Source organism: Hoplias malabaricus, chromosome Y, assembly GCF_029633855.1.
Source record: "Hoplias malabaricus isolate fHopMal1 chromosome Y, fHopMal1.hap1, whole genome shotgun sequence".
Lineage (NCBI taxonomy): Eukaryota > Metazoa > Chordata > Actinopteri > Characiformes > Erythrinidae > Hoplias > Hoplias malabaricus.
In genome coordinates, this window is record NC_089820.1 from 50649817 (window position 1) to 50674764 (window position 24948).

Here is a 24948-nt window from a genome sequence, read left to right on the forward strand (position 1 = left end):
GAACAATACAAGCATTTCCTCTAATGTTCTGAGGTTACCTCAATATAAAGTGTTGTGTTTACCAATTTTTCAAAATTGAAAATCACCGATGTAAAATTTACTGAAGTAACGCACACTTTCCTGACCAAATGGCTCTGGATCCTGGGATGGAAGCAGAAATCCTACAAAACCTTCATCAGACCAGAGGCCTACATTTTGTGCAGCACTCTATAAGCAGTCAATATGTTAGTTGTGGCAGCAGTGCTTACTTTCGAAGTCATGACATTTGCTCAATACTTCCTTTCCGATTCCACGATGTCCAAAAGTCTGTAACAATGCCAAGCTACAGCTAAAGCAGTAAAAAGACCTCCAGCATTTTCTGGGGAGACGAAACTCCATCCAATACCTCTGAGATGATCTGGAGTGGCCGCTGTGAAACCAAACTAATTGTTGATCATCGGTTCCTGACCTCACTAATGTGTGACTAAACACAACCAAATCCTTATTCAACATAATGACAAGTGCGGAAATCTTCAGCTGCAAACAGGCCAAAATAATCAACACTAAGTATCTCAGTCTTGTTCTCGTTCTAGAAATGTTCCTGTGCTGACCCCTGCCTGCTATTGGAGGACATGGTGGGCCTCTTGATTGGTATCACCCATGCATGTAACCAGTGCATCATTAAAAGATCTTATACGCAGCAGTAGCCTAAAGCTTTTGTTTCTGTAACAAACCAGCTGCTTCTCTCTCTTTCCTTCTCTCACACACACCGCAGGAGAAATGTGTGTGTGTGTGCGCGGGTGTTTACCACAGCTTATAATTGTTCTTTAGAGACCAATTATGAAATTCCTCTCTGCGAGCAAACCCTGTATTTACTCCAAAGAGCACGACCCATGATCCTGGCTCATTTTGCATAATTAAATTAGTGATGAATCAACATGAATTTCAAACACTGTATCTGGGATACAGACGAATGAACTGCAGATAGAAATACAATTAGAGGCACAAACGTGGTAAACAAAACCCAGAAAACCTTTAATGAACAAATCTTTCAGAAGTAAAAGTGATACAATCGCCACTCACACAACAAAACCCCGTTTGTGTAGTTCTTCACTTTTCCTTACATTGTCATTTTAAGTTGCTGTTTGCTCTGGCACAGATTTTCACATCAAATTGACCAAAGGAAATGCTTTAAAAAGACTTAAATTTAAGAATGTTTTGTCCTTCTCCTGTAACTTATTGTTTTGGAGATAGACAGCTCCGTTCTAACAGCAGTGTAACAAAAAGTCACAGCTGCTTTGGACGTCTGAATAGTGCACAAAGCCCAAAATAGTCCTTATTATATTTACAGGCTACAGCGTGGGATGAAAGAAAAAACACATTTGATTGGATTTTCAAAGGCCAATATGTCCAATCTACCCACTATGAAGGGCAACACGAAGCAAATATCTCAGCACGGCCAATGTCAGAACGTACACATGACAAAGGAAAAACAGAACCCACCAATAATTCTTGAAATGAAACTATTCCCAGCGGAACAGACGTTATGATCAAATTTTCTGCAGAGTACTGAAGTGATTCTCTACCATTTAGAAATTACTTTTGTTTCATGGCTATAAAAATAGCACCATCGATTTATAACCATTTGTCCTGGGCACTTACTTTATATCTCTTAATGTCACACACACTCTCACCCAGGAAAGTCTTTCTGATTTACATCGTAACTAAATGATCCAGCTCAAATCTAGTTTATATATATTTCCTCTTACCCCAAATGTAGTTGAGATTCATATGATATAGAAATCAAATACTGCTGTATTTGATTTGTGGCCCGTGTCTGTATCAGAATCTTCTTATTTGGGAACACAGTGTGGAAACTAATAACAGTAACCGGATAAACGACTTTGGTGGTTTCCCTTTGTTTTATTTAAAACAAATTAAATTTTAAATCACATTGTATTCTTTCTTCACTCACCACATCTGCCTCCATTATATTTTACTATTGCTATGGTTCAACTGCATTGACTAATGCTCCCAAAGACACTACCGCCGTGTGCAGAAGAATTAGTGGATATGATTTCAGGAGAGGTAATACAAGTACTATTAATAAAACCAACACTTTTTCACAGGAGTAAACTGTGACAGAGAATGAGCGTATATTCAGGTTTGAAGTTCAGTCATGATATGTAATGGTAGTATGGCAAAGAGCATCTATGTGGTAAGCAGAGAGGATAAAAAAGGACAATGAATGTAGAAAATAAAAAAATAACTGTAATATTATGGCAGCACTGAGTGTGTTCAACCAGCTCAGCTCAACAGCTGTGATTCTACAATAATCCCATCCACGCTGATTACAAGTGTGAAAATGCTAAAAGATATTTCATCACCTCACGTTTAACTGTTCAGCTGTGTCCGTGTGTGTGAATACTACAAACAAGACAGTGTATAAACAGCAGAAACTGAGTTTTTACCATGAGCTAGAGCTGTTACTGAAATAACGAGGTTAACACTCTTCTGAACTACTGTTTATTTCCGTGCATACAACATTAAACATTAACCCATCCAAAACCTCCTCTATCCTGCCTAGCCTGCATATTTATTCCGAATGATCTCGCCCCCCTCTACTTCCACCTGTTCGTACAGCCACTTCCTGTCACAGCGGCACTCAACCCCACACTTTCTGGAGCCACAGTCAGGGCAGGGGTAAAAACAGCCCATACAGTCTGAATCCAAACAGTCACACAAGTCCAGGCCACAGGAGATCAGCAGACCCTGGCCGTCATACACCTTACTCTTCGCTGCTGTGCCTTGTCTGTAAAATAGAGAACACATAAAATATCATATTGATCAATGTTTTTATTGATAATATTGTTTAAATACATGCATAATCAGTATGCATAATAAACACGTAAATGTAATAATCAATCTGGTTCAAAACTGGAAAATATGTAGCACAACAGCAAAAAAATTGACCAAAAACTATATATTTAACAATTAATAAGTCAATATCAATGTTTATTGCATTGGAAAAATGTTTTAATACTGGTAAAATCATTTTTAAAAAACATTTACTGTGTTTCAAAATACATTGTTTAAAGAGTCATTTCAGGGTGCTGCCGTCAAGTCGCAATTATTCAGCAATGGCGGCAGCTCACACTCCATCCTCATCCTCCTCCTTCCACCCACAGTTCAATATCCAGTGTGCGAGACTCCCCCACTCCACCAAATTTATTTAACCTTGAACCACAGCTGCCCCCCCACACACCTCGTATTGGTACATGGTACAAGTATGATACAGTGTTCCATGGCTGTTTTTAAATGTGGCACTACTAAATGTGCAAATTCTTTGTGACCAAAAATAAAAGTCATGTGAAAATGTCTTTAAGGTGAAATACTTCTCTCACAACAAATGCAGTTTACTTTTATGGGTACTGTGTAATATTCTTGCCAAAGCTGTGATTCAAACCCTTGTCTGCCTTGTTAGCCACTAAGCTATAGCCAATGATATCACTGCACTGGGGACAGTCCAAAAATATGCCTGGATTTCAAGCTCCATCCAGATACATCATTATTTTAGATTATCATTTTAAAAACTTGGGCGGTGTAAGAACGAATGTAATACCTGTCAGTGGATGATGATGATTTCACCCCTCCTCGTCGTCTGTTACTGTCACTCGTGCTTCTTCCCTGTAAGAGCATGACATTTCAGAAAGTGTCCAGTGTATTTTCACTGTTTACCTACAGTTCTACCACTGTAATCATGTTTGTGGATTTGAATCATTTTCCATGCAGGATTAATACAGAAGCAAAAGCATATAAGCAAGCAAAGCCTGTTTCAACCTTTATGCTGGACTCTCGTGAAGTATGTCTCCTCTCCTTTGAGAACTGTTTGCTTGCATCAGAGGGTGAACCAAGGCGATTAGATTCATCCTTTGTCCCTAGCCCTCCTCTGCTCTTTCTTAATTCAATCTGTAAGGAAACCCAAGAGTTTTATCAAAGCTAATTGCAGCTAATAGCACGTGCTCAGAATATCCAGTCGCAATCACTGTGAAAAATGTGTCCAGGGAGAGAGGAGAACAATGTGATATTAAAAGAAAAGCCGATTGAAGACTGATGCCATCAAGTCTGCGGTTATGCATTCATTACTTTATACACAATCCAGGGAAGCCATAGCCATTAGATAAGGCCAGTTTAGAGGAGCAATCAGCCATTTTCACCAGTGATTATTATTTACATGAGAATGACACCCCTGTGACCCAGGAAGTGTACTTTCTGTACTAAGCCTGTTTTAAACATGGCCATCCCCAAAATGGGGGGCCCAAATTATGAATCATAAACTGTATTGCACTGTACAGACATCATTTAAATAAATAATCTCTTTCAAACACCGAGGTTAAAAGGACTGACTGCACCTTTAAATTCATTGATTAGAATTTTAACAACACACTCAAGCTCAACATTCAGTTCCATTCGTGACACTGTATTCACGATTCAACGTTCTCACAACGTTTTGAGAAAATTTGAATGGAGCGATGAATAAATTCGCTGAAAATATGTAACTGCCTCAGAGAAAATCATTAATAAATGCTCAGTTTCGTACTGTGATTATAACAATATTCAAATGTATTTCTGCTGTTTAGACACAAACCTTTGCGCTATCTCCCCCAGTCTTGGACCAGTTAGAGAAAATAGTGGGCACAGCATCTTCTCTCAAAAACTGTTTCCCATTGTAATCTCGGAAGCAGTCCGGCTGGAAGTGCTCTGAACACAGGCAGGAGTTTGTGGTCGGGACAAAGTTCTTTCTTCCAAGGCTCCGCACCCATTGCTCAGCTAACTGAGGCTTGCTGATCGGGAATCTGCAGAAAAGATGAGACCTAAAACATCAGCCCTCTGGAAATGTTACTAGCCTCCAGGGCACTGGGTGATTTCATTTCATTTTCAACTGCATCAAAGACGGAACTGGACCTGGAAATGGCAAAACGTCCCCCAATGGCATCACACTGAACAAGCGGATAACACAGACCTGCAGTCTGGGGACACTGAGGAGGGCACCTTTAAAGTTCATTCTGAAAAAGTAATGAATGCCACTCCACGTCTCTAGAGAACACAGTTTGACAGCCCCATGACCCAACGGTGGGGATTTAATATCCCTCAGGCCAATACTTATCTCTGGGCATAGAATGGGTTAACTTGACTTTTGACTTCTTCAGTGTCTCTATTCTACTGGTTTTACTCTGGATTTTACACAAACTATCATAAACAGCCACAACTTAAATTACATTATTTGTCCAAATGTTTGTAGACAGTCCTAATAATTAGTAAATGTAATTACTGTACGATGAACTCATTGTGGAAACCAACAGCTTGTGTATTATGTCTTTTGGATGCTATGGAGCACCTTCATGTTACAACAGGTTGGATATAAAGTCCTTAACATTGGTTTCTGGTGAATATATTAAAGGAATTATGGAGCGTTCAGTAATACCTCTAGAATGTGTTGGAGTGGTTGTGATGTATGACCTCTTATTCAACACCCGAACTTTACCTCTAGTATTTGTGTAGCAGAATTTAAGTCCTTACAGAAATGTTCCAAACTTTTGTGTGATAACTTCCTATAACAGTAGAGGCTTAACCCATAAGACGTTTCTATCTGTTGTTGTTATTAATCAACAACTGAGTCGTTTCATAAAATGTGGTGTAGGTTCAACAGTTCTTACCTATAAAAGCGGATCTCAGAGCCTTTGATGAAGCGGTTAGTGCAGCCGAGCGCAGAGCACGCAATCGGCATGCTGTTGTTTCCGGTAGCAAATCTGAATTTTAAAAAAGAAAGTCTAAAGGTGAAGAAAAGTACAACGGTAAGTCCAAATGCTTCACTGGCGCCAGCAGAAACAAACGAAGAAACAGTCTTACATAGCAGCTAGTCCGCCCTCTAACGGCTGGAGTCAACAATACACACATAAAACGAGCTGATATAAAAGTCCCCACACACAAAAAAAAAAACAGTAAAGCAACCTCTATTCATCAAAATGACAAATTAAGTTTTTTTAAGAAAATAGAAATAAACTTTAAAGACATATACCACACATTTTATGAATGTATCTTCATTTATTGAAATGAAACGCTTTCTAACCTCAAAGCAAAACTGTACGGCGGCTGAACGTTTAATGACATTACTTAAACAGTTCATTTAAATTAAGAAAATTGAACATAGGAAATATATTTAATCAAGTTCCCGCTTGGGTGTTTAGCGGCTGCACGCTATTGATGGAAAAGTTATTTTATTAAAACTATAAATATATTTTAGTTAACATTTGAGTGAAGAATTTTGGGCTTTTATTTTGGAAACGAGGACGACGAAAACCGGAATTTAAACATGTTAGGAAACGATTCCGGCTCGATCTCAAATTGCTCTATGCTCCCTACTTAGTGCAGTAATATTTCAAATTGAGTCCCGAAGTAGTGCACTAAATGTTATACAGAGAGTCGCACTGCTTAATTAACGGATATAATGGCGTTTTATTAGACATATAATGCTCTAAATAGGTGTACAACTGAAGTTAATTGTAAACAACATAACGCACTACGTAGGAAGTTCGAAGATTTGAGATTCAGCCTTTCTCACAGGCGACTGGGCTGTTTCATTCATTTAAAAGGATTTTACGCTATATTTTATTGCTGTATGGATCTTAGGTTTTAAAAGTCAACTCTTTTAAATGGAGCACTTTGAAGAGGATTTGGTTGAGGCTCTTAAAAACGTGGTAAAGGCTGGGAGCTGGCAGTGTGTCGGAGATGCAGCGAAACTGAAGTCACCATGCACCAAGTAAGAACAAATTGACTAATTGAGTTAAAGGTGATACTCTAAATACTCTATGAAAGGAAGCATACAAAGGAAAAACAATGATGTGACATTTGGATGCAGCCTTTACTTTTTCTTGTATTTGTTATCTGCATGAAAACAACAACAAAAAATATGTATTGTATATTCTCTGAAGTTATTATTGTTATTATTATTATTATTGAAGGTTTTATGCAGATGATGGAGAGCACATTGTTCTTGTGCGTACAGAGGATGGAAGATTTTGGGCCATGGACTCATCCTGCCCTCATGAAGGTTGGTGCAGTTTCTCAGAGAGAGAGAGAATAATTTGTTAATATAAATTATATTGTGACTGTCATTCATTTTTAATCAACATTTCCTTATTATATTTATCTCCCGGTGTATGGACAGGGGGCCCACTTGACCAAGGAGATATTGAGGACCTGGGAGATGGGAAACTTGCTTTGATTTGCCCCTGGCATTATTTTGACTTTAGTCTAGAGACAGGTTGCTCCTCTTCTGGACTGCAGGTACATTGCTGCAATGAAGCTAATAGTATAACTATATTGAGCTATCTTTGATGTCTGCGCTGTTATTTTGTATTCATTAACACAGAATCAAGTCTATGATGTCAGAGTAGTGGATGGAAAGGTTTATATAAATACTCAGAGAACATTGGCCCTCTACCCTGCTCCCCTGACCACCACTGCGAAAACAGGTGAGCGCTCAGACAAAACAAAGCAGTTTAGACAAGAAAGGAGGGAAAATGAATATTTAAATAATATTTAAATTAGCTTGCAAAAGTTTAGAACTAATGTATTCAGTAATTAAAATGACACGAGTTATAGACAGTAAAAGTAATCATAAGAAGAGTAATCATTAACTTAAAACGCATTCTCAAATGACAGCAGAAGTATAAGTATTACAGTTATAAATGATTAAACATCAATGCAGAAAACCTGACACAAACAGATCATTACAGGGTATTGTTTATTTTACATCATCAAATAACATTTTGTTCATATGATCCTTGAGTGGTTTATTAAAGCATATAAAATAGTTTGCATTCAGATTATGTTATTATTAAAGTGTATGTTCTTTGTGACTTTTCCTAGAAACCTTGTTACCTGCAGAAATACAGTCAGCCTCCTCCGAAAATACGCTCTGTTTCTGGGCCAAGAAAATCCTTAGTACTCCAGATCCCCAGGAAAAGGTCTGGAGGTCTCTCTTTGAAAAACTGAATCACGGATCATTATGTCATGTCCTAACAGACCTATAAACACATCACTCAGAAATCTGCCTCCACTGTAGCTCCTTCAGGTGCAGTTTGTTGTTCCCTTTCTCAGGTGCTTTTGACTAAGGATGTGCAGATGTGGTGGGACACTGGCAAAATTGCTGAGATTGGGGAGTGTTCTCCACCGGCACAGCCGAGCAGAACAGAGTCTCTGAACGTGGTGGAGCCTGGCAGGATCAAACGCGGAAAAGGAGGAACACAGGTGCATTTAAACTGGAGGGAAATATTTATACGTGTCAGTGTGAAAATCACTGTGAGAGGACAGTTCAAAATGATTGGTCTGAAATGATGTGGAGCTGTCCAGAAAGCATAAAACACATAAGTCCAAAACGATAGGCTGATCACCCCAGCTCCCAGTCTTCAACATTTCTGAATGTGTTCAAGGAGAGTCAGATTTTGTAACTATGAAAATTGGAGGTGTGTTTGTGTTTTATTGTATGCAGATTATATATAAAGTAGACTCTTCTGTATTCCCAAAACCAACTCCTCAGCCTTTATTATCCTATAAGAAAGCCTGAATTATGACTAATCTTGTGCTTCTTCCTTTACAGGCAAGCAGGATCGCTTTACTTCATTCACTGGCCAACATTGAGCAGTGGGCTATTGACCTGTCCTGGGATATTATAGCTCGATTCTCTTCTGTCAAGCTTAGTACTGGAGACTACATGCCACGCCAGTTTTTCAATGACTTTGTGAAAGTAGCCAGAGATGAAGCCAAGGTCTGTGACTGGACTTGATTTAAATATTACAGCTTAAAATGATCTGGGATAAATGGTAACATGATTGTTTTTATTATTATTTCAACAGCATTACGATTTATTAGAGCAAAGAATCAAGGAACTGGGCAGCTCTTTTGGTGCCCTTCCAGTGCATAACGGTCAGTATGGAACTCATAAAAAAAACAGATTTTGAGGAGCTGATACCGTGATTAAGAATTTTTGTCAATTTTCCTGCAGGTTTGTGGCAGTCAGCAACGGAAACTTCACATGATCTTTTAGCTCGACTGGCTATAGTACACATGGTCCATGAAGCCAGGTATAGCAGAGAAGACAGCACAGTACAGTGCCTGCTGTTTCTGTGGGGTGCTGCTTTTGTGTTACCATTACAATACCAACTGATCCCATTCATACTTATTAATACAGGGGTGTCAAACCAGATCCACGGAGGGCCGTGTGGGTGCAGGTTTTCTTTCCAACCACGCAGAAGCCACACCTCATTCCACCTGTTTTTAATCATTGGATCTAATCAATAGATCTTGACTTTCAGTAGTGTGGGGCTTTTGCGTGGTTGAAAAGAACACCTGCACCCACACGGCCCTCCGTGGATTTGGTTTGACACCCCTGAATTAATACATTGAGCAAATATAATACAATAAAACAAGTCCAATTTTTACATTGACTAGAAGAGATAATGCAGAGTTACTCAATACTTGGCTCATATTAGTAATCACTTCCTGTTCTCAAACATGTTTCCTGAGGAATTATGGTATATTTAAATACTTTCAAGGCCAAGACTAGGTTTCAGCAGACATCTGGAAAACCCTTAGTTTCATAAACTTCCAAATACAACACTGTCTTTTTTATCTGTTGTGTGGAGAGTTTATTATTACAAATTATGACGTCACGAAACCAGCTTCACAGCTTGTTTACTATGATTTTCATAGGGGATTAGATGTGCACCCTCAGACACTATCTCGCTTCGCAGCTCAGGGAGATACTAGCTCTGTGAAGATCCTGGAAGTCATCTACACTGATGAGATCACTCATGTAGCTGCGGGACTGCGGTGGTTCACCTACATCTGCTCTAAGGAGGAACGGGTAACTTGAAGGATTTACAGGATTTTTTTTGTAATCGTCCTGAATTTTGAAATCTGAGACAACAAACACATCAACTACTGTTAATAGTTTCAGCTACAGGACAAAATATTGCAATGCTCATGTTATACATAGGGTGGCACAACAGGTAGAGTCACTGTCACACAGCCTCAGGGTCCTGGGGTTGTGGGTTTGAGCCCTACTCCGGGTGACTGTGTGAGATGTGTCCTCCCCGTGTCCGAGTAGGTTTCCTCTGAGTTCTTCCCAGGCTCCAAAAACACATGCTGATAGGTGGATTGGCTAATCTAAAGTGTCCGTAGGTGTGAATGTGTGAGTGTGTGTCACCCAGCGAAGGTTTGTTTCTGCCATTCACCCAGTGACTCCAGATAAGCTCTGGATAAGCAGTTACAGGCAATGAATGTATGAATTAAAATAATGTCCCTCTTACTGAGGTGTGAGCCATGATTCAGATAAACTTCACTTAAATATATTCATTCATTCATTCATTCATTATCTGTAACCGCTTATCCATTTCAGGATCGCGGTGGGTCCAAAGCCTACCTGGAATCATTGGGCGCAAGGCGGGAATACACCCTGGAGGGGGCGCCAGTCCTTCACAGGGCAACACAGACACACACACACATTCACTCACACACTCACACCTACGGACACTTATTGAGTCGCCAATCCACCTACCAACGTGTGTTTTTGGACTGTGGGAGGAAACCGGAGCACCCGAAGGAAACCCATGTCGACACAGGGAGAACACACCAACTCCTCACAGACAGTCACCCGGAGTGGGAATCGAACCCACAACCTCTAGGCCCCTGGAGCTGTGTGACTGTGACACTACCTGCTGCGCCACCCTTGTTTTATTTTAATATATAAAATATAAATATATTTCTATTTAAATGCAATTAAAATATTACAATGTTTTATGTTCAATATTTTAATGTTATTAAATTGGAATTGCTGTTTCTTTATAAAGGACTGTCTGAAGACGTTCCATGATCTGGTTAAATTGCACTTCAAAGGGTATTTGAAGCCCCCATTTAACACAGAGGGGAGGATGACAGCAGGGATGACGGAGGAGGTGTGTGCTTTACTGCATGCTTCATTTTCAGGCTTTGGTTGCTTTTGAAAATTGTTCAAAAATATCATTACAAACATTTATGTAATGAGCTAAATTATTTTTTTCCACAGTGGTACATTCCCCTTGTTAAACCCTCTAGCTGACACAAGGCATCATCGTTTGAATTAAACAGATAAGCTGCTACACTCTTTTGTTCAGTATACATTGTCATTTCCTGTACAGTGTATATATTATTGGTTTCATGCCACAGATATCTTTTGTGAAATTGTTATTCATGCAAATATACTTTTGTGAATTTTGTTAAATTCATTTTATCGTGTAGATGTTTCATGCATCTTAATAAAGCAAAGGAAAATGACATTATTACTATTATTAATAATTATAATAATAATAATAATAAAAAAATAACAAAGCTCTTGTTGTTAAAAGCACTTTTTGTAAATTGAAGAATCAAGTCTGATATTAATTCTGCAATATAATGAGTAGTGAGTCAATAAATATTGTAATATTAGAAACTATGTTGTTCTTAGTTTTTTTAAGTTAAGAGCTGAAGAACTCTTTACTGACAGATGGAGCCAGTGAGTCAAACTGTTGTGAAGAATGATGTGCAGTGAATAAACAGTAGTTAAAAAGAGCTTGTTTGAGTTTTATAGCTGGGATTGGATTATGTTCCTCTAATCATTTCCACAGTTAGCCCATAATAAAAGTATATTTCATTTGGGTTTTACCGCTCTGATGTCAAGATTTCAACCTCAAACCACCGCCATCTATTCTCTCAGGATCAGGATTTAATTGTCAGCTTATTTAAAAGCCTTCAAGTGTCTATTTGCAGCTTTTTTCACAAAACCTGGTGATTTCCTTCTGCAGATTTTAATAACAATCTATTTAGCAATCAGTGAAATGTATGAAGTCTCTCACTCACTCCTCACACATACAGCTTAAAGGGACCACCACTATATAGAACAATACTAAAAGGCCACTTACTGATTAAAGAAACTAAATGTATATTGAGTTTTACACAGTTAACCATGAATAATCTCTATAATGAATAAGTTGACATTCTAAAACCAGTTCCTACCAAAATAAAAATAACGGTAAAATATGATATCGAAACATCTCCAAAAATACATATAAAATAAAATGACAAAAATGCACAAAAACCTTAATTAATTGTAGCTTTATAAAGTAAGTCCTGGTTTTTGATTCCATTTACTGTCATGAGTGACAAAAATCACCTGAAGTACATTCATAGGGTTTCTGTCAAAGATTTGGCGCACCTGGTCAAAGACTTTTTTGTTGATTTTCTAAATAAAAATGCATACACCGATTACAGAGAGCATAATTATGCACTTTTTAATAAATTACTGTTTATTTGCTGGACTGGGGGAAACAATTTTCACTCAGAAAAACAACAAAACATGGTTTTACCAGGGGTGTCCAAATGTTTTCTTACAAATATGAATGTGATTCATCAAAGCAAGGTTGCTACTTCTGCTTACAACACAGCTCTTATATTTAACTTTTATAAGGACTTCACTTTTAATGATAAGGGGTTCATTGGTTCCAGAAAGATCTTTTTAATGTCTTTTGAAAACTTTGTTTTATGGAAAACCTATTGAATCTTTAAAAGACCAATATCATGGAAATGAAACGTTCATTTACTGTCCATGCCTCAGCCCATACAGAGTGTATAGTACCTAGAAACCGGCCAATTCCTCCTAGCTTTTTTGAATGAGACACAATACAAAGTTGTTTTTCATAACAGAGCTCACTTACATACATCCTTTTTGATGTCTTAAAGGCAAAGTACCAAAATAGCAATACGGCATAAAGAAATGTTGGAAAATGGTCAAAACACATTAGGTTTGATTTTTGGAACATATAACCACACAAATGTTAGTGGAAATCTGGGGAAGAATTGAATGAAGGGAAGAATATAGAAAATAGGCTCTTTGAGTACCGTCTGGAGTTGTTTTTCCTGAAATCGGACCAGCCAGGAACCATTTAGTGAACTGTATTTTTAAGTGATGGTGAGAAAAGCACCCTTGCTTGGAGGGTAAAAACAGAGACTAAAAGTCACCAGTGTGTGCTGGCTAGGCGAGACAAGAGCCGTATTTTCCACACAGCGTGAGCCTGTGTCATTTGTTTTCACTTCTGCTTTTGTATTTTTGTGATTTTTTTTTCCCCTCCCATCATGCTCAGCGCCGAGGTTTAACAACTGCCCCTCCTTGAGAACTTTTGGGTTTAAATTCATCATAACTAAATATGATCACATTAATATATTAGTTTCTTACATTTGTTTTCCACCTCTACCCGTTATACTGTACTGTTTTGTAAATGGCAAAACATGAAATGTTTTATGGAATAGACTTCTGTTTTGTTGGGTATAAGTCCATAGACAATAGTTCATTTCATTAATGCAAAGGTGAATAATATAAAATGGAATGTCAAGGAAAACACACAAAGTCCGAAAGAGGCAACTCTGCTGAATAGGAAGAGATAATCTTTCATGCACCAAGTCTCTGTCTTCTTTCTATCTTTCTTCCTTTCTCGCTACCTTTCTCTTAATTTTTCTTTTTACATGTACAGCTTCCTCTCTAGATGGCTCTTTCCCAGCACCTCACCGCTGAACTGGTAGGTGAGCTTCTTCTTGATCTTTTTGACCTCTCCAGTCTTGCCGTAATTTCTCAGGGCCCTGGCCATCTTCTGGTATGTCATCTTCTTGCGATTGCCCTTTTGAATGCCCCAGCGGTTGGCCAGAGCCTCTTTGTGTTTGGATGAGAACTGGAAAGTTCCCTTTTCTCTGTCCACCCACCAGATGCTGTCCTTCATGTCCCCATTTCGCAGAAGGTCCAGCAGGAACTGATACAGGCGAATCTTCTTCTTGTTTCCTAGGTGAAAAAAGAGACAAACAGATAAACAGAGAAAAAGTCAATGGCCCAGTCTTTTATTGGATGGGGGGATGGGATTCTGTCAAGAAATATGGGACAGTCCGTGTCTAACCGGTCTGTGTAAGAGTATATTGTTTAGTAGAGGTCAAAGCCCATTATAGAGTTGTTTTTTGGAAACGTGACCTTTTACAGAAAGTTCCTTGTTATTCTGTTGGCCTGATTAAAGGGAAATTTAGGGGAAGCCAGATATTGTTTGTGTGTTAAATATGACATTTATTAAAAGAAGTGGCTTCGTCTGTATTTTCTGACTACAAATACTTCATGAGGTTGTTTTTCACAAACTAAAATAATTCACTTTAAATAAACATAACACAGAAAGCACACGCATGAAACGGTATTCATTTGAATTCCATTGGTCACATTAGTGACCGTAAAAAAGTTATTTTCTTTGTAGCTCTAAATATGTTCCTGAAAAATATATCAATGCATTTCCGTCAAATATATAAATAAGAAAGTGTCTCAATGAAATATGTGCAGTGTCACATGTTTAGAGTAAACTGTCGCATGACCAGAACTGTTTATGCACTGGTTGCACCACAAGAAGTAGAGTAAAGAGGGGACAATTGTTTTTGAAACATTAAACCTTTAAAGTGTGTAGTGTGGATATATGCCTTTACATTTACTCAACTTTGTTTAGTGTGGTCATGGGATGGGCAAACGTCGCTGGCAACAATAGTAACTGGTGGGATAACACAGTGCATCTAAATATACACCTTTACACATATATAGCTTTTTCTACCGAACTTTATACACTGTTTTTTCTTTTAGCTTCACTTTGAGTCAAATTCTACATACGTTGGATTCAAGTGACCATCTAGACAAGGCATGCAGAATTGCAGTTATCTCTGGATCAGACTTGGAGTAAGAGGGGGAGACCAGCCAGGCTGTTACATGCATATTCTGAACTTATGTACACAGTTTTCTCCCACAGTCCAAAAACACACAATGGTAGGTGGATTGGGGACTCAAAAGTGTCCAAAGGTGTGAATGAATTTGTGAGTGTGTATCGCCCTGCAAAGGACTGGCGTCCCCTCCAGGGTGTGTTCCCTCCTGTAGGCTCTAGACCCACTGTGACCCTGAACTCAATAAGGGTTACAGACAATTAACTAATTAACTAATTAATTAATTAATATTTCAATACATGTTGGACAAAGGAAACAATGTTAATGTTTGATGTTTTATTATCTTTGCTTTCAGTATTCATAAGGGTTTTCAATGTGTGAAAGAGTCACTGTAGAATATAATAGAGCATTCTTGTGGAAATGCTGGGGTCTGATAATGAGAAAGTTTTAAATGTGATATGAACTAAGCTAGATATACAAGATAGTACATGACTGCATAGGACAAATATGTTAAATGCATATGCACCATATCATCGCACCAGTCACAATTGTAAGCAATCATAAAACAAACAATTTAAAAATTTTTTTAAATATGTAAAAAAAAAACAAATAAGTGATGGCTTTTTTTCAAAGGGTTAATGACATATAAATTGGATAGTTTTTAAATGGGTTGGGATTAAATGGGTTAAATACATGTAATCTGCAAACATGACCTCCCATCCTGATTTGTTTTGGGCAAATCAAATAAAAACAGCTTTCCCTTTAGCCTTAGTGTTGATGATCAACCACATTCATTTCTTTACTTTTGCACTAGACGCTAAAGGCTAATGTGAAGGAAACATCATGTACACAATAGGTCCAAAACTTTAAAGCCATCTCTTATAATGTGTGATATTCACAGCTTTCGCATTCAGCCATGCTCACCTAGTCTGAATAGTCGCCAAAAAAATCTCTAACCAATTGAAAGGAATGCTCTCAAAGAGTTGCACATGAGCCTATGGTCACCATGTCTAATGCCAAACATTCACTTTGGTTAGGTTAGGGAGGAGTTATCTTATCACCCAACATCAGAACCTGACCTCTCTAATCATGCAAGCAGTTTGCATTGACACTAAATGCTGGTACATCATTCAGTTTTATGGCACCCAAGCTCTGGAATTCTTTACCACAATGTCTTAGCCACTGCTCTTTTCTGCTTTTAAATCTCAGCTAAAGACCTACCTCTTCTCTCAGTACTTCTGCACTCCTCTGCAGGTATAAGTGTCTTGTTTTTCTTTCTTTCTTTATTCATTATTTGTCTCCTTGTGTAAAGTAACCTTGGGTATTAGAAAGGCGCTCTATAAATGTAACTTAATAATAATAATAATATTAATTAATAGTTTGTAATAGCAAGATTATATTTACATTAGCCTTATAACTCCAGTTCAAGAATATACCAGCAAACATACCTTAAAGGATGAATACTTTGAGTATATATAAGTAAATGTAATACTGGGGCAAAGCTACAGTGAAATAAAAGAAAATACCATGTTCTACTCCAGTTGTGGAGCTGATATGGTCCCTCATACACTCTTCATCAGACACCTCCAGTGGTGGGCTTCGGCTGCCTGGGTCATCATCATCTGAACTCCGTAGGAGAGGAGAGGGCTGGACATTGTGTGGGTAACACACAGATGGCCGGGGCAAATATGTCATCTGTAGAGCAACAACAGTCTCTTTACTTTAGGGAAGTCATAAGAAACACTCAAGATTTTGTATACCCTTCATCCAAGTTAATTTTTTGAAACTGGGTAAATTTTCTGCTTCTCAATATCCTGGGCACCTTCGGTGATGTTGAGCTCTGGGCCCAGTCCAAGAACACCAGCAGGTTCTTTGTTTAATGTGCAAATGTTTTCCCCTTATCTTAAATTGTGTTCACAGTTTTCACAATTTCACTCAAACAGCTACATTAAGACCCAAAGTATAGAGTTGTCTTTTCACAGTGAAAGCTTGATTTTCTCCTGTTTTTTGAGATGAAGGCTTTGAAAGTCCATCCAGTGACAATTATTGTTTTTACTTTATTAACATATTTTAGTTTATATGCTAGAAAACGTATCATGATCAAAATAAGTAGTCAAAACACCATAAATGGGCATTTCTGCTTTGAAACTGCATTGTTCCTCTGTCACAAACAATATCAAACTGCAGGCGAACAGTGGAGGGGTGTGTGGATATAGACAGGGACCCATTTCATATTCATAGATCTACACATGCTGAATGATGATGAAGAGGCAATCTAAGCCATCTGTAACGCATGAAGGTTTTTGTTTCTTGAACATAAGTACTTATAAATATGTAATTTTGATGAACAGGTGGAGTATTTAGGGATTATATCAATGACCATAGGATGACTTCAAGTAATGTTTATGTGAAGAGGACAGCTGTGATGGGCTACAAGGTTCCACATATTTGTTAAAATTCCTATTTTAAGTAAATGAAGAGCTATGACTTTTGCACTACACTGTATAATGTGTGAAATTTGACTCATCCTCACAGGAGTTTGAGTCAGTGTGGTACAAATAGGCCAAAACCCAGGCCTATTTCAACAGGTGGCTAGGCTATATTATTTCAAGATATCTTAGGCATGCTAAACAGCAAAAAGAGGAAGTTTATCTGTTACCACTGTATACCACTGAGGAGGAGTATGGTGCTGTCAACACTATTTCAGTGTAAGTCACTGTGGTCCATAGATATTATCTTGTATCAGTTCCATTTAAAATGGTGAGAATGACATTTGGCCAGAGGTTTAACAGGAGAAAAAAAAAATTAATCAAGAACACAGGGCTAATTTTGAAATGAGCACAAATTCAAAGTGACAGATGTCACAAGACATTATAAACAGTCACATTGTTTAAATGTCTGCTTGTGTCATTTCATGCAGAGCGTTGGAGGACACACTTCCACATGACGGGATGGCCAGCTCAGAAACAAAGGTCATTAAGATGATGAAACGAACTTGTTTTATATGCAAGTTCAGCTGAATGAATTTTGTGTGGTTTCCTCAGCTTCTGCATCACCAAATAAAGAGCTGCATCTAGTTATTGACACCAAAGCATGAGAGAGAACAGCTGCAACACTGGGAACACATGGTTTTAGACTCAAGATCAGGTTTAAATTTAGTTTATACATCTGTAACTCCGATTTAAGGTACGGTGGCCTGTATTCATCATATAAGTAACAGACTACTGTTTAGGTTACTGGGATATAAACATGTTCATTCAACGTGGTTACAAAACATGTGACTTGCTCAGAGGTGTCCAAACCTTTTTCGAAATAATTGCACTGCAAACAAACTTAACAACAATTTCACAGTAGCGCCTACATTACAAATGTAACCACGGGCGATGTATTTACAAGGATTTTTAATCATAGCCAAATAGACCATAATTTTTGCAATTTCATTCAGTCCCTTGTTGATGCAGCATATAATAATAATAATTAAAAAAAAAATAATAAAAAGAAATAAACTGCTCAGTTCACATTTATCTGGTTTACAGCTGATCCACTATAAATAACAGCAAAGCCCCACCACATACAATACTGTAAACCACAGTGAGTGAAGATCAGATAAGGCCAACAGAAGAATATTATTTCCAGGCTAAAAGTATGTGTGCAGGAGCTGTGGAGGAGGCAGTAAATCAGCCACTCAGACAGCTCTCTTCCCTCCAGCCTGTCCATGGCTTCACACAGAGGAAAAGCACTCTTTTCGATTGGCCTTTACTGTGGTTAGTGTCTGAGAAACAAGTCCAGCCAGACACAAAGGATTCAATCACAGCCTCGCTCTAATCTGCTTCCCATTCTCATCTACAGAATGCTCTCACATTGTTTTTTGTACATAATTTCTTACTTGTATTTCATGTTTCCTGGAAGTTATCACAGTCAAGACAACACGCCTAGACAACATTCTACCCCCATGTATTCCATTTACACTGTCCAAATTTAACGATGGACAGATTAAGAGAAAGAGTCTGAAATATGTTGAAATTAAATCCTCTTACATTAACATTTGGGAGAAGTAATAAACATCAACGGACAAATTAATTTCTCACCATTATATTTTGATATTTTGCAGATGTAGAATATAAAATGCTTCTCAAAAAACATTGGTGTTAACCATAGCACATCCCTGGTATTTTTTGTATCGGTACAGATCTCTCCAAGCAAAGCATATTATGAAAATAAAGCAAATTCATGAACAAAAGAAATGTTTTGGACACAAACTTTTGAGTTTTGAGTTATGTAAAAGACACTAACTGTGTGGATGTATTTTAAGTGAACACAACAAATTGGATGGGGTACATAGAAAAAGTATCATTATAGCAAAAAGTAGAACACAATACATCTTCCAGAAACAAATATTTTGGTTTATTTCATATTTGCATGCCTCTTTGGAGTTGTATTAGCTCATTAAGAGTGAAAATTAAATGCCTGAACTCTAATTTATAAGGAAGAATCTGAATAACAAATTCAATTATATCAAATTACAGTGATATTAGCTGTTTCAAAGCATGAATGGTTGAATGGGATTCGGATTAGAAATCAGTCATTTAAAAATTGCATCACATCAATTCTCACGGGATTTCAGCACAAACTGTGTGTCCGGGTGTGTGTATGTGATCGATTATGTATTTGTTCTATGTTTTTTTGTTAATATCATCACTGCTGAAGCAAACCCTTATCTCCCTTGTTTTTGCTTCATGCCCACTGTTAAAATTTCAGTATGTGAGCCTTGATAGAAATCTTTCTAATTATTTGCTTCTTTCATTAAAACGTTTCTGTTGTCTCTCGTTACCGTTCTAATGATAGAAAGTGACAGTATGCTAGTCTTTTGTGCATTTATGCATCTGTGGATGTCCAGTCCCTTCTGTGAGAGTCTGTGCTTGTTTGTGTTAATGTGTACATGTCTAGGCACATGTCTGTGCAGTGGTTGTCCCTGTGTTGATGGCATCTCTGAGTGTGTTTGTCTGTATCTGTTTGTTTGTGTCACACTGCAGATCGTTGTGTATATGTGTTTATGCTTGTGCTAGTGCTTTGTGCATTTCTGGCTGTCTAAGCCCATCTGTGATGCATACGTGCGATTATATGCTTGGATTTTGTGAATCCCTGAGTGTTCAAGCCTATCTGTGTGTGTGTGTGAATGTGTGTGTCACAATTTGAAGCGTTTGTGTGTGTAAGTGGGCAGGGCCTGCGTTGTGGCGGTTGGTGAGTGTGCAGGTTGCTGCTGTGGTGACGGTGGTGAGGACTGGTCAGGATAAGGCTGAGTTGAGAAACAGTTTGCATGCAGATGCGCTCTCTGAGCTCCAGCAAAAGCAAGGGAAATTTTGCACATAATAACATTGAAACATTAACTGTACACTAAAGCAGATAAGGAAGAAATAATATCAGTTCTTTAAGTAGACCGAAAGACCTAACTCCTTGAACAATGCCATACTCAAAAACGTTTCACAAGAAGTCAAAAACATTAGTCATTTTATGTGAATGTTAAGCGAGCATTTCTACTAATCTATGTACTATATAACAATCATATAGTTTAAAGCATAATCTCTAGCCAATGAAATTCCAACCAATCAAATTAAAGGACAATCCCTCCACCGCTTAAAATATTACTTGTATGGTTCTTGACTTGGACACACTATTCTGGAATAGTCCTTAAACAGATATACAATGAAAGGCCCTTTAAGAATCCAAAACTGGTTTTTCTATGACAGAGGTCTTCAATCTACGGCCTGCTTTGATTTGACCAGCCCCATTAACTATGGCAGCATGTTGTCTGGCCAAGGGCATAGAGCTGGGTAGAGATGATATGGACATGTCTCTAAACCAGTCCAGCAACTACTGAATTGTCCCTGGCAATAATTTTGGATGAAATACAATACAACAATCCTTCAGTGTCTAGTCAATATTTTTGGTACAAACAGTTAAGATCTCGTCCTCTACTCTGAGTCCCAAATCCCGAACCCATGCCTTTCCTCCCTAAAATGTGAGAGGCTATGGCTGTAAGGAGACAAAGCCCTGTAAACATGTGGCTGCGTGAGAGACCCCATTCACATCGCATCTCGTATTGGGACAGTGCCACCAGCTACGATGGTGTTTTAGGGCCACTTCAATCCAGCTCTTTTAGAAATGCAATATATATATATGCATTGTTCAGCGAGACCTTTTTTTCAAGGCGATGCATTCATACGCATATACCGTAAAACCCAATGTAGATGCACAAGCAGAATGAAGTGCCATCCCATACTCCACAGTGACTTTACATTTTCAAAATAACATGACTTTAATCTCGAAATAAAAACGTCTTTAACTTCAAAACATTTATGACTTTATGACATGGTATATATTTTTCTTTCTACATGTTTTCCTCTCTGGCTGCAGTCCGGACACCCAAAAGATTAAAAACTGTGAGCTGGCCCTTTGTTTAAAAAGTTTTAGGACCCCTGAATGAAATAAATTAAATGCCCTTAATACTATGTGAAAACATTCCAAATAAATAAGTGAAGAGGAATAGTCTAAAATTATTTAGATCTTTTTACATCACTTTATATTACAGTGCATAAAAAAGCGGTTACAGATAATGAATGAATTAATGAATATTACAGTGCAGTAAAATGTTTTATAAATGTTTGTTGTCTGATATTTCATCCTTTCACTATTAAAATCTCACCTGTGTAGGGGACAGGGCCAGGTGGGGTCCAGCCAAACTGGGGTCCAAGAAGTGGCTGGACTCCATGTCGGTGAAGCGATGGACACTGGGTGGGTGAATCTGTGGCACACTCTGCAGCTCTGTGAAATGGCTCTCGGGCAGATTCTCAAAGTCTCCCGTGTGGACATGATGAGAGTTATACTCCCAGTTATGATCTGGACAAAGGTGGCCAAACGAAGGGTCAGCAATCGCCACCTTAGACTCTGTCACAAGTAAGCCAATGTAGTTGGCATTAGACTGTTAGTAAAACCATGGATGGTGTTTCAGATGTCCATTTCAGATTTGTTAAAAATGCTATGTACTCTTTTTCTTTCTTTTTTCACTACAACCACCAGGACTATGTGTTGTTCACAGTTTCCTGTTCACACCCCCATTTCCTTCAGCAGTTTTAGTGAATAGCATTAAACCTGCAGTTTGTTTTTGCTGCCTTTTCCATCAGATGAATGGAATATCCCAGTTTTTCATTTTCTCACATAGTACACTACTTTTTAGTCAGGTGTTTACATTAAAGCACATACAGAATTGCAATAGTAATATTTTCATTGTGCATAGATCTAATAACTAGATAATATACATATAATGAATATATATGTTACAAGAAAATATTTGTATGAATTACTGTCAATGGAATAACCTGTATGTATCCTACATTTAGTTAGTAAGGCTAGCAAAAGACAAAATGTTAAAATGTGTCAAATTAGACATTCCTAAAATTACCTTGTAAATAATTCTGAATAATTAGCTATGGCATATATACAAGAGCAAAACATAAAAGCTTAGCTTATTTAAGTTAAGCAATACAAAGTTATTCTTCACTGATAATTATATTGTGTGTGAAGCTTTATTAGAACTATTATGGCCCAGAAATAGTTTCAGAACAGGCAGAGAGACAAACTGCAAAATATTGTTTTCATTATTGTCACATGCCATTAGCATTTCTCAGATTATATGAAGAGGTAGAGGAGTTATGTTTTCACTTTTCTTTTGCTACCACAATACAGAAATTCATGTGGCTTTCAGAACAGCAATGCTAAATGCTAATGTATACCAAAAATCACCTTGTCATATGACCCCTGCACTTAACTAGCAGCTGTTCCTTCTTTTACCGCCCCATCTCTACGTTGTTATGCTTTTTATTTATTCATTTTTACCCCAATTGATATTTTTGTGGCCTAGATAGTCTCTTTTAGTTTGTAGGCCCTGGGGGATATTTGCCGTTCTACGTCTGTAGTTTTCTTGCCTGTTAAAATGAGGCATCTGTTTCCTGCTTTGTGTCGGGTCACTTGCCTGGTTCCACTCGCTAGCTCTACTAACACCCCCTTGTGAGGTTTATTCCCAGCTGCCCTGGGTGTGATTCTGAGCCGTTAGTTCATTCTACCGAAGATGGTGTTAATAAAGGGCCTCTAAGTGTGTCAGACACTCAACTGTTTTGGTAAGGGTTCAATCTGTTTGAAAATGTGAACACTTTGTAATTTCAGCAATGGTGTATGACAAAAAGAGCACTAAACAGCAGCAGTATACAGAGCCAATTCAATAAAAACGCCAGCATCTCACCACTTTGGCCTTCTCCATCGATTATGTACTGGTATTCCATCGGGGGTCGATAGATTTCCTGTTCATAGATCATTTCCTCCGTGGGCTGCTAGGTGAATTGTAAACACACAGTTTGACCCATTAGAATAAGTAAACAATAAACAACAAAACCAAAGTTCAATGCATAAATATATGAATGCAGTATACGGTATGAGAAAAGCCTCACATCTTTGTTTACAAGTGCCCAGTAATCTTTAAATTCAGATGGTGTTTGTGACATCCAGCCAGTCCGGGTTATTTTCTATTACACATAGAGATTAGATTTTAGTGATTCAGTAAATTTTTGAGAACAATTGAACTCGTAGAATATAATTATTGTTACACAGAAACACCTCTGAGGTTATATTAGATGTCACCATATACTCAGTCAAATTTGTCCATGTATTTTGTTAATTATTACTTTTGACATGTTAATCACAATATTTGACATGTTAATGATTGACACATTTAACTTGACTGACAATTGAACTGGTCAGTGCTAGTATTTATACAAAAAAAAACCTCATGTCATCACTGTCAGAACAAAAACTTAATTTCATTTACATTATTTGGCATAATTAAAAATTGCTAAGGATGCAAAACTGTAATGATCAATAGAATAACAGAAAAATCCCATTCAAAGTCAGTAAGGTTTTGTCTTTTTCCTGTGAAGTTGATATTTTAGAGATGCATTATTTTGTCCTGATAGTGATGTGTAAATATTAGTCTACAGTTGGCAGTCAAATAACATGATCATCTAAAAACACGTGTGTAATTAAATGTAAATAGAATTATACTTATTTTCATTACTGATGCTAAATTAGCTACTATTATTTAGTGGTAAATGCTAGCAACAAAATAAAACAAAAATGATGCCATCCATGATGCATTTCCATTTCTATAGTACTGTCTGATTTGCAGGTGAAATATGAATAAGTATGACTGAAAAACTGACACATCTACTAACTTGAGGCCAGTGCCGATAACCTGTAACCTTGCTGGTTGTTCGGTGACTAGGTGTTCACATTTACGAGCAAGATACAAATGTTTACTACAAATAAAATTGCACAAATATATAGAAATGGGGAATACTCACAGGTGGGATGATGTACCCCTCCATTCTGTACGAAGGCAACATGGAGTCTTCTCCGTTTGGCTCACTCTACCTCTTTGCGCTAACCCTTTCTCAATGGCTTTCAAAACTGTCCCCAAGCCATTGCACAACTCTAAATTTCCTCTTACCAAATGAAACCAAAGATCTCACACACTCAAGCATACGCACACACCTTATCCAGCGGGGGCCACACAGTTATCTCCCAAGGCCCCGAAAAGAAAGTGGCTACAGATACAAGTGCAAGTGGCACGTTAGCCTAAACAGCAAGCGTGACCAAAAGGATCGGGCTTTCTGTTTGTTACTTCTTTATTTTTGGGTACGAGTGTGTGTGAGTGTGTTGCTGCTGGTTCCTGATTTTCGGGTGATGTCAGGTGGGGATTATAACTACTCAGATAGAACAGACGCAAAGTTGTCACCTCCCCCAATAGCCAATCAGATCTCAGCCAACCCGTTTCTTTCTGTCCACCTCCATACTGCCTGCCATTCCGCAGGCTTTAATTGGTGCCACTTTAGAAGACTTTGGGGCTCCTCTAATTTCTGTGTTTTTTGCCAATTCCCAAAAGGTTTTTACCTACAGACATGACAAATGCTTGAGATGATACAAATGACCAAGCCATTACAGTTTGCATTTTTGGAAACAAACAAAGATGCCTGTTAGAATAATTAAAAAGAAAAACTGAATGATTTTTGCATACATTAGCCTACCGTTTTCCAATATAAATAAAATGTG

General features: G+C 37.9%; 3 protein-coding genes across 11 annotated transcripts; 1 reads left to right on the top strand and 2 right to left on the bottom strand.

Annotated features, from left to right (window-relative positions):
• Nucleotides 1-1008: 1008 nt before the first annotated feature.
• Nucleotides 1009-5908, bottom strand: LOC136678905 (ARL14 effector protein-like). Of its 2 annotated transcripts, XM_066657087.1 has the most exons (5): nt 5697-5908; nt 4628-4835; nt 3820-3948; nt 3602-3666; nt 1009-2791 (listed from the first exon to the last, which is right to left on the bottom strand). In XM_066657087.1, exons 1-5 carry the CDS (start codon nt 5765-5767, stop codon nt 2563-2565), a joined length of 702 nt encoding a protein of 233 aa, XP_066513184.1. In that variant the 5' UTR covers nt 5768-5908; the 3' UTR covers nt 1009-2562. The 2 variants fall into 2 exon arrangements, with proteins under 2 accessions (XP_066513184.1, XP_066513185.1); XM_066657088.1 differs by lacking the exon at nt 3820-3948.
• Nucleotides 5909-6372: 464 nt separating this feature from the next.
• On the top strand, nt 6373-11532 carry LOC136679355 (uncharacterized protein HI_0077-like). The gene is made up of 12 exons (XM_066657830.1): nt 6373-6799; nt 7002-7090; nt 7208-7326; nt 7412-7514; nt 7912-8009; nt 8143-8292; nt 8642-8809; nt 8898-8967; nt 9047-9125; nt 9754-9907; nt 10893-10997; nt 11108-11532. Exons 1-12 carry the CDS (start codon nt 6693-6695, stop codon nt 11138-11140), a joined length of 1275 nt encoding a protein of 424 aa, XP_066513927.1. The 5' UTR covers nt 6373-6692; the 3' UTR covers nt 11141-11532.
• Nucleotides 11533-11895: 363 nt separating this feature from the next.
• Nucleotides 11896-24563, bottom strand: LOC136678146 (transcription factor PU.1-like). 8 transcript variants are annotated; one of them, XM_066656044.1, is made up of 6 exons: nt 24201-24563; nt 23292-23366; nt 23087-23171; nt 21494-21687; nt 16317-16485; nt 11896-13888 (listed from the first exon to the last, which is right to left on the bottom strand). In XM_066656044.1, the coding sequence occupies exons 1-6, from the start codon at nt 24240-24242 to the stop codon at nt 13575-13577; spliced, it is 879 nt and encodes a 292-aa protein (XP_066512141.1). In that variant the 5' UTR covers nt 24243-24563; the 3' UTR covers nt 11896-13574. The 8 variants fall into 8 exon arrangements, with proteins under 8 accessions (XP_066512141.1, XP_066512139.1, XP_066512138.1 ...); XM_066656042.1 differs by having other exon boundaries at nt 21494-21735; XM_066656041.1 differs by having other exon boundaries at nt 21494-21735; nt 23087-23174.
• Between the last annotated feature and the right edge of the window lie 385 nt (nt 24564-24948).